General features: G+C 42.8%; 1 protein-coding gene across 1 annotated transcript in view; it reads left to right on the forward strand.

The window, feature by feature from the left end:
* Nucleotides 1-16,682, forward strand: part of SPCS3 (signal peptidase complex subunit 3) — a 32,706-nt gene extending 16,024 nt beyond the window's left edge. The window contains exons 3-5 of the mRNA XM_069244669.1: nucleotides 3,985-4,061; nucleotides 5,813-5,928; nucleotides 16,358-16,682. Coding sequence (XP_069100770.1) covers nucleotides 3,985-4,061; nucleotides 5,813-5,928; nucleotides 16,358-16,490 — 326 coding nt within the window. The 3' untranslated portion in view covers nucleotides 16,491-16,682. The remainder of the gene's footprint in view (nucleotides 1-3,984; nucleotides 4,062-5,812; nucleotides 5,929-16,357) is intronic.
* Nucleotides 16,683-18,217: the final 1,535 nt, after the last annotated feature.

Below are 18,217 nucleotides of genomic sequence, written 5' to 3' on the forward strand. Positions count from 1 at the left end.
GCAATTGCATAAGGTTTGCGACTCGCAAATTGCGACTTGCAATTTGCGGGTCGCAAAATGGGGTCGCACCGGATGCGACTTGCAAACGGGTCCCATCGCTTTTTGCGAGTCGGAAATGGGCTTTTTGCATCCCATTTCCGATTTTGCACTGTCGCAAATTGCGAATCGGCCCGTTTGCGCGTCGTAATCGTTTGCTACATCTGGCCCCTAGTGTCTTACTTCGTTTGTCTCTTGGGTTTTCTTGGCTAACGTGTGTGAGCTGTGTCGCTTGTTGAACTTTAGACTTCGTGCTATTTTGGTGGGGCACATATTTTCCCATTTCTTTATCATCACCCTCCGTTTTCATTTCAATTATTTCTGTGTTATCCTTTCCCTCTGATTTTAATACTTGTCCCTTGGTTTCCCCTATTTTGTTCCCAGTCACTTCCACAATTACTTCTATTGGTGCTGGCTGCCCATTTCTCAGCAGGGCATTTTTATTCTCCGTTTTGCTGGAATGGGGATTCTGGCAGAATTGATAAGAGATCTGTGTCGCTTACCGACCCCCATTGCACTATCTTCCGTTTTCTCCTTATTTTCATGTTCTCGCTTACTTGCAGGACATTTTAGTTTGCTTTGCTGTGAGTTCTCTCTTATATTGATCTTTATATCCTCCGCCTTCACGGGGCTGGATTTTATTGGTGTAATTGGAGCAGTAAGTAAGTTTGTATCTTTTGGGGTGGAGAAGATTATCCCTACTGGGTCCTTTAGGAAATTATTTTTTTCTGGGATTTTCTGTAGTTTGTCAAACATTCTTGCGACGGGAGATATTAGTGCTGTATTTTCCCTTGCTGCGTTTGCCTTTACTTTTTTCGACGTTTACCCCGTCTGTGTCCCTCTCCGCTTGTTTGCTCTTGTTGTCACTTGTCTTTCACGTCCTGACCTCAGTTTGAGGGCTGAGCTGTTGTTGTTTAATTAATTCTGGTTTTGACGTCCCACTCTCCTCTCGTGGTATTCCTGACCCTAGACAAATCACATTGTACCCCCACTAGCACGCCTGCAAATCTGCACCAACGTTGCTGCTGTGCTCCGTAATGCCGTGCTGGCTATCCCACTTTCTTGTGGAGGTGGCCGGATTGTGTGGTTGGTTGTGTGCTGAATATGATATATCGTGACGCTGAAGGTGGAGGGAGGTTGGCGTGCGAATCACTGTCTCTCTCCCCTTACCAAGCCCCGCCCGCCTCTCTGCTCCTCACCTCCTCACTACTGTCGCGGTCCTCCTTCCTTCTCCTCCTACTTACTGCTTTAATGGCTTTGATAGCAGTATCAGTAGCACCTCACACCTTGCTTGTCCCTTGCCCCTGCCGCTGAGCGTCCTTGGCTTGATTCCTGCTTGCCTTCGGCTGGGCTGGGCTTGGGCACAACTCGTTTTGTGCTGGCGCCTCGGTGCGCTGGGGACCACACCCTCTCCGTAACACTCCTGTGCTCTTACCCCTGACCTGTGTTTGCCCTTTCTTGAATTCTCTGTGAATTCTGCGCCGGGAATGGGGCTACTGCTGTGCCGCTGCTGCTGAGCTGCTACGCCAGCAACCGTGGTGGGTCCTGCCTGGTCTGTCTGGTCCGCGCCTCCACCACTTCCACCACTCCTCGGAGTTCTTGCGGAGGTGGGGGCTTCTTTCCAGTGGCTGTTGTGGCGGGGTTACGGTGGCGCTTTGGTGGTGACCGCTCCCCACTCACTCCCCTCCCCAAACCCCCCCCCCCCCCCAACCCCCCCCTCCACACAAGCCGCACCCTGTCGGGCCGCTTCCATAGGGGTCCAGTGGGTGGAGCTACAGGCTGCTTCTGCAGTGCTCCTGCAGTGCCCCCAACCCCCTTACTCGCGCCTCACTTGTGCTGGGAGACCAGGGGACCGGCCAGATGGAATCCGCGACTGCTGCACTGCCACCGTGGCACTCGATTCCGGGGTCCGGGCAGCAGGCGCTGCAGTGGGGTGCACTGCTCCGCTCTGCTTCAACCCTGATGGGGGTGAGGCGAGTCGAATCTCCAGGCGAGGCTTCGCCCGGATGCAGGACGACATCTCCAACGGTTCCAGGTTCCGGGCAAGGCGTCTCTCTGATAGCACGAACAGAAAAATTATGTTGTTTGATAGCTGGAGGGTGTAGAGCCCTTTGTGGCAGTTTTACCCCATTCCAGCTCCAACTGAAGTAACACATTTGTTCAGAAACTAAAATACATTTCTGGTAAAGTAAATATTGCCCTTACCGTCACATTAAATGGAGAATATTAAATTGGTGTCATGTTTCCCCATTCTGACCTCTCATTCGTCATTCACTTTGTACACATATCCTTAAATTAAAACTTCACTGATTGTGTGTTTTCAGTGCGCTGTGTCTATTGGTTTAATATCTTTATTGAATAATACATAAAATATAGTCTGAACTGTGCATCCTACTGGTTCATATTTTGTTTGCATTATGCAGCAAAGCCTCATATGCAGTGTATGCCTCATAGATATTAATAAATAGGCATCATATTCACAAAACCAGTATTTATACAGTGTATGTCTCTGTATCATTTAGCCATCCGAGGGCTAGTTCCCTCCCTGGACTATGCAACAGTGGTTTGGGATCTGCATTCAAGATGAGTATTTCCAACAGCTGCTCTGGGTCTTCTCCAGTTTGTAAATTATACCAAGCTCTTGTGCTGTATTCCGGACAGCCAGTAGTCATTTGGTTATTCCATATTGCTTATGCGTGTGCTTTCTGTATTAACATACTGTTATAGATTTACATACCGTTCATGTTGTCTCCACGTACTCAAGTGATTAATCATTGCATTTCTCCTCATTTAACTTCAGTATGGGTTTGTCCAGATTTGCATTCCTCCAGCGTTTCCTTCATGCCTTCTGCTTGTGTAGTCAAACACGTTGTTCTAAGTTTCATCCCATATTACATGTTCAGACAACCTGCCTGTAATTGTTGGCGCCATGGGGGACCTCCAACGTATTGTGTTTAAACTCTTGACTAATAGCAGGGCCAGTTCTGTAAACTTGTTCTCAAGTTTGACTTTATATCCAGCCCAACAAGTAAGTATCTGGTTTCATCAGGTCCATTGCACTGGTTCAGTCTGTCGTAATGGTACAAATTAAGTAGTTCAAGGACCCACGTGCCAAGGGTAAAAGGCATGAGCAGCACAGCTTCTCATCTTAAAGCTATTCTTTGTAATTTCTTTGTGTTGGCTGAAGGGTTTCCTGCAATGACGCAGTAGGGTCCTTGTGCTTGGTACAGAGGCGCGCGATGCATGCCGTTCCCCTGCTGAGCTTCATAAATGATAACATAGTTTCTCTGTTAGGGTTTGCTTTGCTGTCTTCGGCCTCTCCTTCTGCACACACATCACATGGACAGCTGGTGTGTGATGCTGATTGGTAGTGGCTAGAGATGGTCTAACCTCATAGAAGGAATCCGCTGTTACCAAATGTTTACACAGAATGTAAACTGCAAAAGGGAAACAACCACAGTACTCTTTAAGTTGATTCAAACGTTAGAGAATTCAAACATGCGATGGCTGAAGGGAGCTGACCAAAAAAGCAACTGAAGAGGACTGATCCTTGGCAAGTGAGGGTGACATGTTCCATTGACTTACTAGCTGACATTCTGTTAGGTGGTATGGATGCCTAATCATTGACCTAGTAGGTCCTTTCTTTGGCAGTGATCCATTTTTTTTTTTTTTTTTTAAATTCCCCAATCTAGCTCTTGCTTGGCAGACATTGTCTTGACTTGATACCATTTTATAAGTTACATTTATCTGCCTCCGCTTGATATGCCTTTATTTATAATTTGTCTTAGCACACTTTATCACTATTTTGTCAAAATTAAACAGATTAAAACAAATTCTTTCTGGCTGAAATTACGTGAATTGTGACTTGCAGGCTTTCATAAATCTTGAATGATTTGTAAATTGGTGAATAACAGTTACACACTTTTTTCTTTAACTTTGACAACTCACATCTGCTGCCAATATTTGACTGGAATGTTAAGCAGTTATTCTTATACTTGTCTGCTGAATATTCTACGAGAAATAATGTAAGTATCTATCCCACATTCTTTCTTTATGAATACGATTGCCTGTTTAAATCCTGTTTTTCCAAAAACGTTAATTGTGATCTTTACTTTAGTCTCTACAGTTGTTATTGGTATGTTTGTTTTAATATTCAAAATGATTTGTTCTTCACTTTTCTTTTTTGATCATTTAGCTTTTTTGACACATTATTTAATACAAGATTTCCCTTCAAGTGTTTGTGATTCTTTTTAACAAAGGGCAAAGGATGCAGGTAGTGCAAGCCATGCCATGATATTATCCCTTCCAGAAGGTACTACTGGGAATCTGAAATTCAGATGCTAGTATAATAAGTGCTCTCGTCTGCCACTTTGGTGTCTGAAGAGTTTTTCAAAGATAATTAACTGGGGACACCAAGTTGGCTATTAAAATGCAGATGGGTAACTTTTTATTTTGTATTTGTACATTAGGCTATGCAAGCCTTTATATTAGAAGAATAGAAAATGATAATGTGGATGAATTTATATATAAATGTCTGCTTGCTCGTTTACCTGCTTTGTACAGGAGGAACCTAACCAATCACATCAGTGGTCAGGAATGACAAATTAAAACTTTCATTTTATTTAGAAGAACTTAAAAGGACATGTTGCTTGTGATAGTTGTTGCGAGTTGGTCTTGTGCCACTATTTACATGCACATAAAGCATGTCAAAGGATCTTGAACAAATTGTACGTGGTACTGAGTGCTCGTTGTATACAACCTTAGTAGCAATGAAGCCATGCTTGGTGTTCCTCCGTCTTCTCAGTGGCAAAGCCTAGTGGGCATCCTTCCAAGGTCATCAAATGAGGGGCTGTATGGTGATGACCTGAATGCAACTGTGACGATCAGTCACCAGTTATTGCAGCCTTCTGTGTTGCCAAGCTGTTATCTCCCCCTGGTGCACCTGTAACCTGTTCCTGCTTTCCTCTCTTTCCTGGAGGTCTTGGGCACTGGCACAGGACCAGAACCTTTGCTCGGTATGGAGTACTTCTGCATGCGTCTCCCTTTTAGGACCACAAAGCCCCTTAGCAACAAGCTAGGATTCTTGCTTGGGAGATATTTGATCCTTGAGGATAGAAGACTACCACTAACTAAGGCCCTCGTTGAGTGACCAGGAAAATGGGCCAGGTTTCTCCTACCCCTGAAGTTACTGATACAGTGGATAAGCAATAACTCTAGCAATGTAGAAAATCTGGCCCATTATGAGTTGACTCTTGGCGGCCCAGTACGAAATGAGGAATTATTGGAGGAAACATTAATTCTGCATCTGATTCCCCACCCTGTCAAATTCTCATTTTTTCCAGACTTTCACACACAGATTTTAGCAGTCAGTTTTCAGCAGCAGAAATCTCACTGTGAAATAAAAATTCAGTGGGGCACGTAACTGCTGTTACAGGGTCCTTTGGTTTTAAGAGGGCACTCGTAATGAGGGCCAAAATGTGATTACATTTACTACCTTTTGAATTGTAACAAATGTAACATTTGTAAATGTACATAACACATACCTGTTCATGAATTATTCTTAGACTTGTTTGTGTTCTAATGTTTTTCTATTTACTTATTTTGATCATTGAAGCCTGTCAAATATATACCACCCTGCATTGGCAGGGCTCTCTTTATCTGATATAATGAACATTCATTGTGCATCATATATTTTCTAAGAATACACTCTACCTATATTTATCAAATGCTGTTCTACAATCTGAGCTGTTTTACCATGTCCTTATTTGCATTTTAGGCTTTAAATCAGGTAGTTCTATGGGACAAAATCGTCCTCCGTGGAGATAATCCATTATTGACAATGAAAGACATAAAGTCAAAGTACTTCTTCTTTGATGATGGAAATGGTCTGAAGTAAGTATCTACAGTCTGTATTATTTTAACCAATGTATTGGTTTACAATATCACTATTTGCTTTGCTTTTATTTTATTTTAAAAGATTGCTTGGGTTTAGTGCGCCTTGCTTTTGTTTCTCTTGACTGAACAGCAACTTTTAAAGGAACAAACCATACTAATTTGTCATAAATGTTCGAATATAAAACTAAATTAAAAAAAAAATTGAGCAGTGATTCAAATGCAACTTTTTTCTCTTGTGTCTAGTCATGTAGTAAGCTGCTGACTTGGCACACCCCTCCCTTATCGTGCAGTTAGCAAGTTTGTGCCATTCATGTTCCATGCCTACAGAGAGGATGGAAAAAATACATGAGCAGTATAATCCTGAAAGAAAAAAATAAAAGGATATTTTCAGAATGGGCATTTAAATAAACGGTTAAGTTTATTGGGGATTAAAATAAAAAAAAATGCAAATGTGGCCCAGTCTATAAATTTGTGGAGAGTAGTAACCAAAATGGCAACTGTAGATCAAGCAACACAACTTTGCATCACTGCTCGGAAGATAGCACATCAATAGATGATAAATAGATGATGAAATACTGCAATTTTTAGGACAGATATGCATGTTTTGGGCCAAAAACTGCAACCAAAAAGACAGTGCAAGCAAAGAGGAAGAAGAAGAAGATAGAGCAGTATAGGAGGAAAGGCCTCAAGCAGGAAATAAAAATGGATAAAACGGTTATCAACGTTTCTTTAATATGACCGATAAAAAAAACTACAATATATTTCGAGTCTAAGTATCAGTTTCTGCCCTACCTGTACTACCACCAGCACATAGTTTTTCATTTAAATCCACAGAATGAACAACTGCTTACATAGGATGACAAAGTAACTACAGTTCTACAGACAGCAGATATTGACACTCTACAAAATCTATTTTAACTTGAAAATGTATCTGGTCTCACTGCAGGCAACTATGCAAATCAATACGTTTTAATTACAGTGGATAGAGGTATTAACGTACCAAGCAGGAGGGGGTGGCCTGAAAAGAAATTCCCACTTTCATCCAATGTTGCCACCCGGAAACGTTATTGACACGTTTATCACAATGTTGTGATAAAATATCTGAAAACCTGAACATGGAAACTGGTTTCAACTAAAGAACAAACATGACATTACACAGGAAAAAGCACTATATGAACTTCTGGAAATCGCACATCCTACTATTCGGCCTTTGGACAAATATAGACCATCATAATTTTAAGGAGGCAGGCTTGTGGTCACCAATATCAGAACACCTGATGTAATGCAGGAAAGAAGAGTACTAAATGAAGAGTAGCCATGGTTTGAAAAAGGACTTTTGTTTTGGCATAATTTGGCAGCATTCGCCACTGACGTTACAGCTGCTAAAATAACACATTAGTGCAACTGATTGGGGGCATTTAGAAATTATTTTGTAATCCTTTTAAACAAATATTTTAAAGCATTTTAAAATATTGTACTGTTTGCCTGCATGGACTTTAGTTCCCTTCCTCACGAGTGGGAGGGAGTAGGCGCTTGTCGCTATCTTGGTTGGTGGTCTAGTCTTTCTGGTAGGAAGACTACAGAGGGCAAACGCTGGCGCAACTGTGCAGTGGGTGCACCGCTGGTGTGCCGAAGGTGCTTTAAGGCAGGGCCATCTGCGCCTGTCCACGCACCGACCACCAGCCATGCTGCCTGATGTGCATATGAGCCTGTAGGGCCCCTCATTGTTAATTCTGAGTCTAGTATATTCTACTCAAGGGTCCGCTGGTGCCCATTGATAAACAGATTTGAGAATCCTCAGTCCACACCTTTTCCTCAGTGAACCTGAGACTCCTCAGTGAGGCAGGGATAAACTCTTCTCTTTATACGAATACCATTAGGCCCACTACTCTGAGTTGTGGCCTGCTGAGTCCCAGGTCCCCAGTGAAACACTCAACAGAAATGTGTTAATTGATACAGAGAATCTGGATGAAGTTTTTATAACTGAAACGTGGACCACTCTGGGATTACTAAATTCTTCACAAATCATACAGAAATAAGACAGGGGGAGGAGTGGGCATAATCTACAAAGACAAACGGAATCTCTCTGTGCTCAATGCTGATGAAGTATTGGGCCCTGAACTATTGGAGTTTACTTGAAGTCGGAACGGGGCTCCATGTTTTCAGGTGCCTTTGTTATACCCCGAGGCTCCCCAAACCCACACCTTAAACCTCTGATTGAGGTTATTTCTAATGTGGCCCTGGCCCAATTTAATTTCTTTTTACTAGGAGATTTTAAAATGTAGACCGGAGAGGATCTCTTACTACCTTTTAAAGAACTACAGGGTGCCTGTGAAATTCTGGAACTACAGAAGTATGTACAAGACCCTACCCACCGGTGGTGGGCACACCATGACTTTATTTTTTCACCTAACGGGCTATTCCTAGTATAATATATCTCACCCTTGTGCTGTATCGACCATACACTAATAGCCTTCCTACTCAGTATAAAAGAACCTCACGCTCCGAAGTCGGGCTCCGCCTTAACAAGGAAAGGCAGGGCCTAGTATAAACTCACTAGGCAAGCACGTGGACAGGTTTTGAACCTTTCTAATATTTTTAACTCCGAGGTCGGTAGAGGAAATTGCTGTACCCTCGAAGAAGGTATCTTAGCAACACGTGATGCAGAAATACTCCTCACTAACTTTAAAAGGATGTATGTCAGAACGATGCCTGCCGGAACAACGAATGCCTGAACAACGAGGTCGGAACAACGACCTCGTTGTTACCACTAATGCCTTTACCACAAATGCCTTAACAACGATTTTTCATTGTAAAGGCATTCCTGGTAAAGGCATTAGTGATAGGCATCCATTGTTCCTGCATGCGTCCCCCCTGACCCCCACCCCTAAAAATTACCACTACCTTCCACCCCCCTAAAACCACACCAACCCCCCCACCCTTGCCCCTAAAACTGCCTCCGCAAAACTGACCCCCACCCTACCCCCAAAAACCGAAAATGACCCCCACCCTACCCCCAAAACCTAAAACAACCCCAACCCCATCCATGAAACCTAGAGCACCCCAACCCCCCACCCCTAAAACTACTCCGAGCCCCCGCCCCAAAAATTACCCAACCCACCCCTAACCCCCCCCCCCCCCCCCCCCCCCCAACCCCCTGGCCCTAAACCAGAACCTCTGCCCCGTGGTATAGCACATCCTTAAAAGAGTTAAAACAAGCCTGTAAAAAACTTGAAAGGCAGTGGCAAAGGTCGTATTCAGAAGAGTATAAATAATGTTTAATGTACCCTCTGAGTATAAAAAGGAAGTATGTAAGCAAAGGCTGAAGACTATGCCATTACTATCATGACTGCTCCGAACAGCACAAAGAACGTCGTTGACATCTTGTGTGATCTGTCTAAACCCCATGTGTCAAAAAGAGGAAATGACTCCTTCACAAGATCTCTGCAGCAATCTTGCTGACTTCTTTGAGAGGAAGATAAGCAACATTTTGGAGATATTTGAGGCACCCTTGAACTGATAGGAATGGGTCTGAATGAACCACATCCAGGGACCAATCATTTATACCTATTTCCTTTAATACCGAAGTCACGGTGCAAAGTATTATCGAAACATGCAATAGTCCCAGTCATGTAGATCTCTTTCACAGGTTTGACATTTTCGACCCAATAGCTGAGAAGGGTTTTCGGGCCATTGCGATGTCCACCTCATCATGCTCTCCTCTTGACCTTCTACCACATAGGGTATGGAAAGAGTGGGCAGATGAGCTGATCCCCCTTACATTGCAGATTTCTAATCAATCATTCGAGTCTGGGACTGACCCATGGAGGTGGAAAAGAGAGCCATTGATCCCCAGTAATAATAGGCTGATATCATTCCTTCCTTTTGAAGTAAAATTACTTGAGTGCTTTGTCTGCAGGAAGTTGTCCCACTATTTGGAAGACTCCTCTTTTTTAGAGGAGGAGTAGTTCAGCTCTAGGCAAGGGCATAGGACTGAGTCGGCCCTACTCCTTGCCATGGACGATTACTGGTTAAAGGTGACAGCAGCCAGTCCACTAGTTCTTATACTCCTTGATCTGTCAGCCACCTTTGATACGGTCAACCATTAAAATCCTCTTGAATAGACTAGCCTTGGTTGGAATTGGTGGGACTGTATTGAAGTGGATAAGCTCCTGTCTTTTAGGTAGATGTCAGGCGGTTGCCTTCCTCTCTTACTGCTCTGCTTTCAAAACTATCCAACATGGAGTTCTACAGGGTTCGGCTCTTGGCCCTATCCTCTTTAATGTTTACATTAGGCTGCTCATTACTCTTGTCAAAGCCCATAATATCAGGCTAATTAACTATGCTGATTACACGCAGCTGATTCTGTCCATTAATGATACCAGCAGGATGTTGTTGATACCTTCCATAACTGCATGACAGACATTAACAGGTTGAATACAAATTCCCTCAGATTTAACGAGGGAAAACTAAATTCCTCTGCTGTTCTGTGAACAAAATCCCTATGACACTGCCCTCTAATTTCTGTCAACTCCCAACTCGGCAAGAGCTGTGTCTCCCTGACACGGTCCGCATCCTTGGGGCTACCTTTGATGCAGAACTGTTCCTGGAGAACCCCATATGCTGTATCCAAACGTGCACAAATGTTCAAAACACAAAATCATTCCACAACTTCCATGTAATTTGCGGTAAGTGATAGCATTCTAATGCATCTATGTGGTGAAATCAGGAATTTGAAAACTATAATAATGAGGCATGTGTTCCATTTTAGATGGAACTTGCCTTTATTCAAATTTCTGAATACGGACATGAATTTTGGACTTCACCTTCTACACATTGGGCCAAATAAAAGTGCTGAATAAAAGGAGAAATCAACTAGCAATAGTCTGACAAAAACGAACATTACAGCTTGCTACATGTCATTTAAGTAAGCACGTCCTAATAGATGACCTATACTAAAAAAACAACAACAATAGACCATCGTAGGAGTCTTCCCCCAAAGGGCAGCACATATGCTGCTCACAAAAAATATGAAGATCTTACCCTGAGATGGAGAATGGGACAATCATTTCCATCATCTTCAGAAGGGTGATTGTGCCTGACGCATGATGACTTAATCGCAAATCTCTTACCAATGACCCCATAACCTGCTCAAAAAGACGCAGGCCCACTCCAGACCACAAATGATCAGCGAAGTGTGCCCACTTAGGTATTAGATGAGACAAATACATAAAAAAGGTGACCACTAAAATTTGTGCTTCAAATGGGTGCAGTTCATCGATACCAAATGCACCATATATAGCACATTTCTGAAACTGTGACCAAATAGAGAAAATATTAACAGTGGGAATAGCTTTGTCACATCCCTCTGACCGTTGGTCAAAAATGTTATGTGCTACGGGTAAGTGACAGAAAAGCATGTCACAGCATGCTCATAAAATGGTGCTTTTACACACGTTTAGTGATTGTTGTTGGTTAACCATAGGTGAAAACGACAATGGAATATTGAAACAACTGTTTTTATAATGACAAACAATTAGTTCAAAGCGCCATCGTATTTTGTAAACAATCATCCTTGTAAATGGCTGATCAACAGGTACTATACTGATCTGCAGTTAGATCTGGCTTTTTTTTTCATTTTGTTTTTAACTTGCAGCATATGAAAAGGAACAAATAGGAGATCTACATGGCCCTGAAGAATGCAAACAACCGGATAGGTTTAGAGATGGGTGCAAAACATGTTGACAGGTTGATGTATACAGGCAAGGCGACTTCATTACCCAATCCTATTGAGAGTGCTTTTTATATTTGTAACATTGGGGAACTGAAGTAAGCACAACACTTGTCCCCAACATTTCAATGTAACAGTATTAGACCTCATACAAGCACTAGGAGAATACCAAACCAGATAGATAAAAAAATAGACAAAATATGAGATCAAAATATATAATGGAGAGCCTGAAGAGAGGTTCTTGTTGCTGGCAAGGAGTGCCCTGTAATGAAGCATACCACCAATGTGTGAGTGAGAGAACCGCACACTTTTAAAGAAGACTCCAGTGAGAGATTAAGCCAAGGCCACTTGGTAGGGTGGGATCGCCAGAAGGAGGCATAGACAATTAGAGAGTAGTGAGTAGGCATATGTATTGTGAATGATAATCTCACGTTCCAAATCTGATAGGTGTGGCACCTCAGACTGCTCCAGCTGCGTTTCTTGTTTATTATCCTCTGCTGATAGAGGAGACCGGCGAGGGGAGGATGCATTAGCACAGTGTTGGTAATTGCAAGTAAACTTTTATGCAACTGATCTAAAATATGTTTCCACATAAACTTGCTGGAATTTAATGTGATTTTTCTGTGTTTAAAGGTCACACCCATTGCTGATTTTTCTTGATTGTCCTACCTTACAAGTGGAACTCTGTTCCACTACAACTGAAAGCTGGCCCCTATCTTGGACAGGAGCTTTGATTTCGGGCAGCCTTTCCTCCCTTTCAGTAATGGGGCGCAAATCAAAAATCAAAAGTGCCGCCATATATTGGCTAACTGAGTAAGTGGGCCATATCCCATGATCTGCTTCCTTTCTTGTTGAAGTGCTAACTCTGAGGCTGAAAGGTCTTTGCAGGAATCTGCAATCAGCCTTCGGATGGGAGCTCCACAATTTTAATATTCAACTTTTCGAAGCCCAGGGCATCCTGCCATAAGCATGTATGATGTATGCGAGACAATATTACAACTTTGCATCCTGGGTGAAAAAGGGTCCCAGACCCCTACGAGACTGTCTTATTCTCAACGTGTTGGGAAAGTTGAGTTATGCATTTTCTTTCAGTATCCTTTGTTCTCTGCTCTCGAGAAAATGCTTATCACATCTGAGCATTCTGCAGCCATGATATAGTCCCTCCAGGTCTTGTTCTCCAATACCCAGAACCTTCTTCAGAGGGAGGTCATCTATCTTCAGCCTGGACGACAAGGTATATCCAGATTTCTGCTGCCATTGTCAGATACCAACCTCCCAAAAGCACCTGTGCATAAGATTAATTAAACATTCCCCTGTTCTACTGTTGTGTACATTGACATCATGCAGCGCTTTGTAATCCAGCAAGTCTTTTTTCACAACAAGAGTTTGCTCTCACCTGAACACTGCTTACATTTTCCACCCACAACAATGACCTCGTGGCCAAATGAACTCTGTGCTCCCTGGCGAATGTCAACTTTTAAGGCGACCTTTCTTATAATTGTGTCCATGTAGAGGTAGGTAGGAGAGGTGGAAGGGGTTGGGGGCAGGATAAGTCTGTGGAAATTTGAAACTGTCCCATCCATGGGCCTGAAGATACAATGATAAAACCTTATCCTCCTTAGAGATTTCAGGGAAGAGGGGAGAAGCTTAGCAGGGCCACCTTTGTTGTAACTGTTGCAGTTTGGCAGAGCTTCATGTACATATTCTTCTCTTCTCCTCTAGAGGAAGAGGTATGTGGCAGAGTGGAAACCGTTGGTCCCACCCTGGCTGCTGCTTCTTTGAAGGAGCCAGAATTCATGAAAGCTATTGCTACTTTACCCAGCGCAGTGAAAACCACTGCCTCGACCAAAGACTCTGAGCATCTTTGTTTTAAGTGCTCAAAAAAAGGGCCTGTGCGTCAATCTGACTTCTCTGCATTTTTGGACAGATCTTTATTGAAAAACTTATTTTACCTTATTTTGGTCATAACAGCTGCACTTGCTTGGCCTGTAAAGCAGAAAGGGCATTGGGCCAAAGCACAGAAGTATGTTTACCCAGACTTTCATCTAGGTGGCCTCTGCCAGAATAATGGTCAGGTGTCACGTGTATCGAGGAGCATGTGCTGACGAGTTTTCTATGAGCGGTCTAAGCTCTTGTGGTTCATGACTAGAAGGCCAGACTGAAATGTAAGCCATAAGGAAGTTTAGACAAGCTTTGTCTCGGGGCTCTTTTCCCCCCATGCTGCATGCAGTCTACCACATCTTAGAATGATAGCTATTTAGAGGAGTGTTGGTGTTTAGTGCCACTTAGTAAAAAAATCAGGATACATTGAGTATCTGAAATCTGGAGGGGGTGTAGAGCGGACGGACGGACGGACAGACGGACTACATGAGAGGCAGATGGGCCAGACGTTGATGCCACATTGTAATCCTAGTCTTACCAATGAGAAAGCTTGGAAAAATGCTAGTAATGGACGGATTGTCCCCAAGGCATGGCAGGACAAGAAATTAAGGGTATGATTTATTGGGAGGGCAAGGTATGAAGGGTGTGATTCCTTGGCGATGGTGTTCAAGGGTGATATTAAGTATGTCCACTGTTAAAGGCCGAGACAAGAAAACCTGTTGTCTTTAGGGACTGCTGGCAGTCCCCTGACTGACCTACCCTCACAAGAGGAAATCTCTCCATGGCACCAAAGATTTTGACCTTCACTTTAAAGGATGTTTTCCCCTTTTTCAGTACAGGGCCAGCACACAGAACAATGACATCTGAGGAGTCTAGTCACCAGTGAGTCTCAGAGCCCAATGTGGAAGTAATAGTAAAAGTTTAAAAAAAAAAAAAAAAGCACCTGGAAGACTAGATGGGGTGCCACGCCCAAATAGCCTGCCATCAAGTTGAGAAACTATTGGGAACATTGGCAGTGCCCTCTTTATAATAGACGTTATGTAACTGGGGCTATTCCAGCATCTTGGCAAGCCTTGTCTTTCAACCCCTACATAGAAAAAGCAAACATGAAGACCCGGGGAACTAAAGGCTCATAGCTCTTATAGACATCAGATCTAAACATTATGCCATGCAGTTGTAAGAAAAGCTGCAGATTGGGATGAATAATTAACTTCTCCCCTTGAATCAAACAGGGTTCATGGAAGAAGGTGGTACAATATACAATATCTTGGTGCTGGAGATAACAATCGAACATCGTTCTAAAATCACTAGTGTTCCACTTTTGTGCTTTATGGGTTTAGAATGGAAATTAGTTTAATGGATAGGCCTAACACAGTGCAACCTGTTCAGACATCTATTCCTTCCCCTTTTAGTGCTCAGAAAGGAATTTGAAATTCTTGCACCAGTTCCTTCTCTTCGTTTCGAACACAAGGTCTTCCTCATAGAAAAAGCAAGACCTTATGGTCGAAACACAAGGTAGTCCTATATCTTTCCTTTGCTAAAACACTACTAGGAGAAACCGTTTTCCAGAGTCCTGCTGTCTTTCCTGCAGTCAGGATTTCTGTGAAAATAATTGTGCTGGCTTATCCAACTAACAGCACCTGCCACAGAACTGGAGCCATCATAAATATTACTGGCAGTAGGTCTGCTGACAACATGAAACATATTGGCCCTCATTACGAATATGGCGGGTGGCGGGAGCTGCCCCCCAAACTTGTACTGCCACTGTGGCCAGAACACTGCTGGCCCAATTACAAGTTTCCGCTGGGCAGACGAGTGGAAACAGCATTTCCACCTGCCAGCCCGGTGGGAAACAGGGCCTTAACATTGACGCTGGCTCGTAATCGAGCCACCGGCATCTTGGCGGTGCAACAGCACCCGCCGTGCTTTCCACTGCTCGTAATTCGGGCAGTGGAGAGCGCATCGGGGCTGTCCATGGGAGCCCCTGCACTGGCGGTTTGGGGGGTTATAATCCTCAGGGCAGTGCTGCATGCTGTGCCACCCTGGAGGATTACAACCGCCAGGCTGTCGACGGTCGGATTGTGGCGGCTCCACTTCAGACATAATATGCCGGTACAACCGCCAGTGCGAGTCTGGCGGTCTTATGACCACCAGACTCGTAATGAGGGACATACTCTTCAGGCTCAGGTTCACACACCTCTGTCTACCCATAAATAAAGACAAATATACTGATGTTTGGGATATGCATAGGTACAAAAGCAGAATTATCTGATTTAGCTAATTCCTTGTATGTAAACCAGACTCATCTTTACCGATTTTATCCTTTTATTCATCTTATGTACACCAACTTAGCCCCAGAGAAGAACCCGAATTATAAGTGATTAGTCTACATATGCTTAATATTCCTCATATGTGCGTACACCTAAAACAACATCATTCAGTAATGGCTTTTTATCAGAAAGTGGTCTGGGTGAGGTTTATTGTTGCAGCTGCCCTGGACATTCTGGTGGATCAACTGAATTTGTGGTTGCCATTGCTTTTCTCTTCAGCTGCATTTTTAGTCTGCACTGTCCGTCTTTTTGATGTTGCACTGCTCTTGAGAGAACCTTTATGAAGGTGCCCAGATATGATTATGGAAGGCCTGGACAGAGTGTATACCATACTTTGAAACCTGCTTCTTTTTGCCTAGTACTTTGACCATGGTTCGCATTTTGGCTTACACATCTGGTTTTATTGCATTTGAATTGAGGTACAAAACCGCTTTGTTTAAAATCGTTTTTCAGTTTCTAATGTATGTCTGTCTTGTATTCACAGAGGGAATCAGAATATTACATTGACGCTTTCGTGGAATGTTGTGCCAAATGCCGGCATCTTGCCTCTTGTCTCTGGATCAGGACATATATCTGTTCCCTTCCCAGAGGCCTATGAAACGACAAAAACCTACTAAGTTATTTTCGTTTACTGGACTCAAAATATTTTTATATGTGCAGATAATAAATTGCTCGTCATGTTTAGCAACTCTACGAACAGTACCTTACAAACTCAACTCTTTGCTTCAGACAAAAGCTGTGGATTTGTACAATTCCTCTTAAAGTTAAAACAATTGAGAAACAAAAATAAAAAGGAGGTTCGGAACAAATATTTGTTGGTCTTTAATCAATCTTGTAAATTTAAAATAAACATTTGTAAATATCTATAAGCGTTTTATTTATTTTGCTGGGTTAACTGGAGCACAGCGCATTTTCTGATATGGGTCACACGCCTATCAATATGGGTTACTAACGATGACCTTTGATGTTGCAAGGAAGTGTGTGCCTCTTTAATATTGAACAAAGAAGTGGGTTGATATGAGCATGATGGTGAACAGGCAGTGGACATACAGATTGGTGACCGAACCGGTATGTAGGATCCTGTTGACTTAGTGGTATGGTTCACTATAACGCCATTCAAAAGGGGTGGACGGAGAGGTGAATGTGCTACGTTTCTATAGTGTGTTTTATGAACTAACTAACTCTAGTCTATAGCTTGGTCAATTGACTGACAATCATGAGCTACAGCAAAAAGTGCAGGGTTGGACACGGTGAACATTGATTATATCCAGCATCCATAGTTGGATTAGTGAAAAGTATCAGTTTGCTCTACTCCGTCAGGGTGTTTTAGATGGACTCTTTTATGAAGTGGGACATTGCACTGACCTAACTCTTGCACGTGCTATAGGATAATTTGCAGTGAAGAACATATTACAGTTTTTATATTTCCTTCTAAAGGCCGAATTTTCTGTCAAACGTTGGTAAACTTTTCCTTCCAGGTCATACAAATAAAAAATAAAAAGACAAGTGTTCCTGTTAGTGACATACGCCGTTAGTCACGCACTTGTGCTGTCTCGCAGCGAGTTGGAATGCAGCTTTTCTGGCGCAATTCTTCATCTTGACTCAACACTATCAAAGTGCGGCAGAACAGAAAAACTGTAAATGAATAAGCATGCAAGGATTCCCTTAATGTCTGTAACTGCAGTTCAAATTTAAATCATTTTTTGTAAAGTTTACACTTGTGAGATTGTTCGTTCTTGTTATCAGACTCTATTAGTTGCTTCCCAGAGCCAACCTTTTGTAATCTGCCTGCTGCTCTTTTCGGCTTTTACCTTAGTGAGCCAGGTGAGAATGCTCCTATATGAGACACAACTGTAGATTCCCTCCCGGCAGGTCAGGCATGGTGCTCAAGAGTCAAAACATTCAAGCTTTGAAATCTAAAAAGTGGCTTTACATACTTACCTAAAATCCCCAAATTCTATGTGTGAGAAATGGCTCCACTGAACAGACTAGTGATTGATCTACTGGATAATTTTGTCGTAACAGGCATACCTATGCCCACTATGCAGGGATGTGGGGGCGAAAGGAAACATTCAAATAAAAGTGCCATTTGATCTCATAATGCTTCTGCCATTATTTTTTTTTTTTTAATAACCAATTTTATTTGTTACAATAATAGAACAATGCAGTGAGCACATATCAGTAAAAACAGATATATACATTTGACGGCTTCCCCCCACCCCCTTTTTACCCCACATTAACTAAATAATTCCATTCAGGAGGGCAACCCGTGATACGCCTGGCATTTTCCCTCAGGTTTTCTCATATTTCCAAGGGCAACCTTGTGCTTCATATATCGGCTTTA

Source organism: Pleurodeles waltl, chromosome 1_2 (genome assembly GCF_031143425.1).
Source record: "Pleurodeles waltl isolate 20211129_DDA chromosome 1_2, aPleWal1.hap1.20221129, whole genome shotgun sequence".
NCBI lineage: Eukaryota > Metazoa > Chordata > Amphibia > Caudata > Salamandridae > Pleurodeles > Pleurodeles waltl.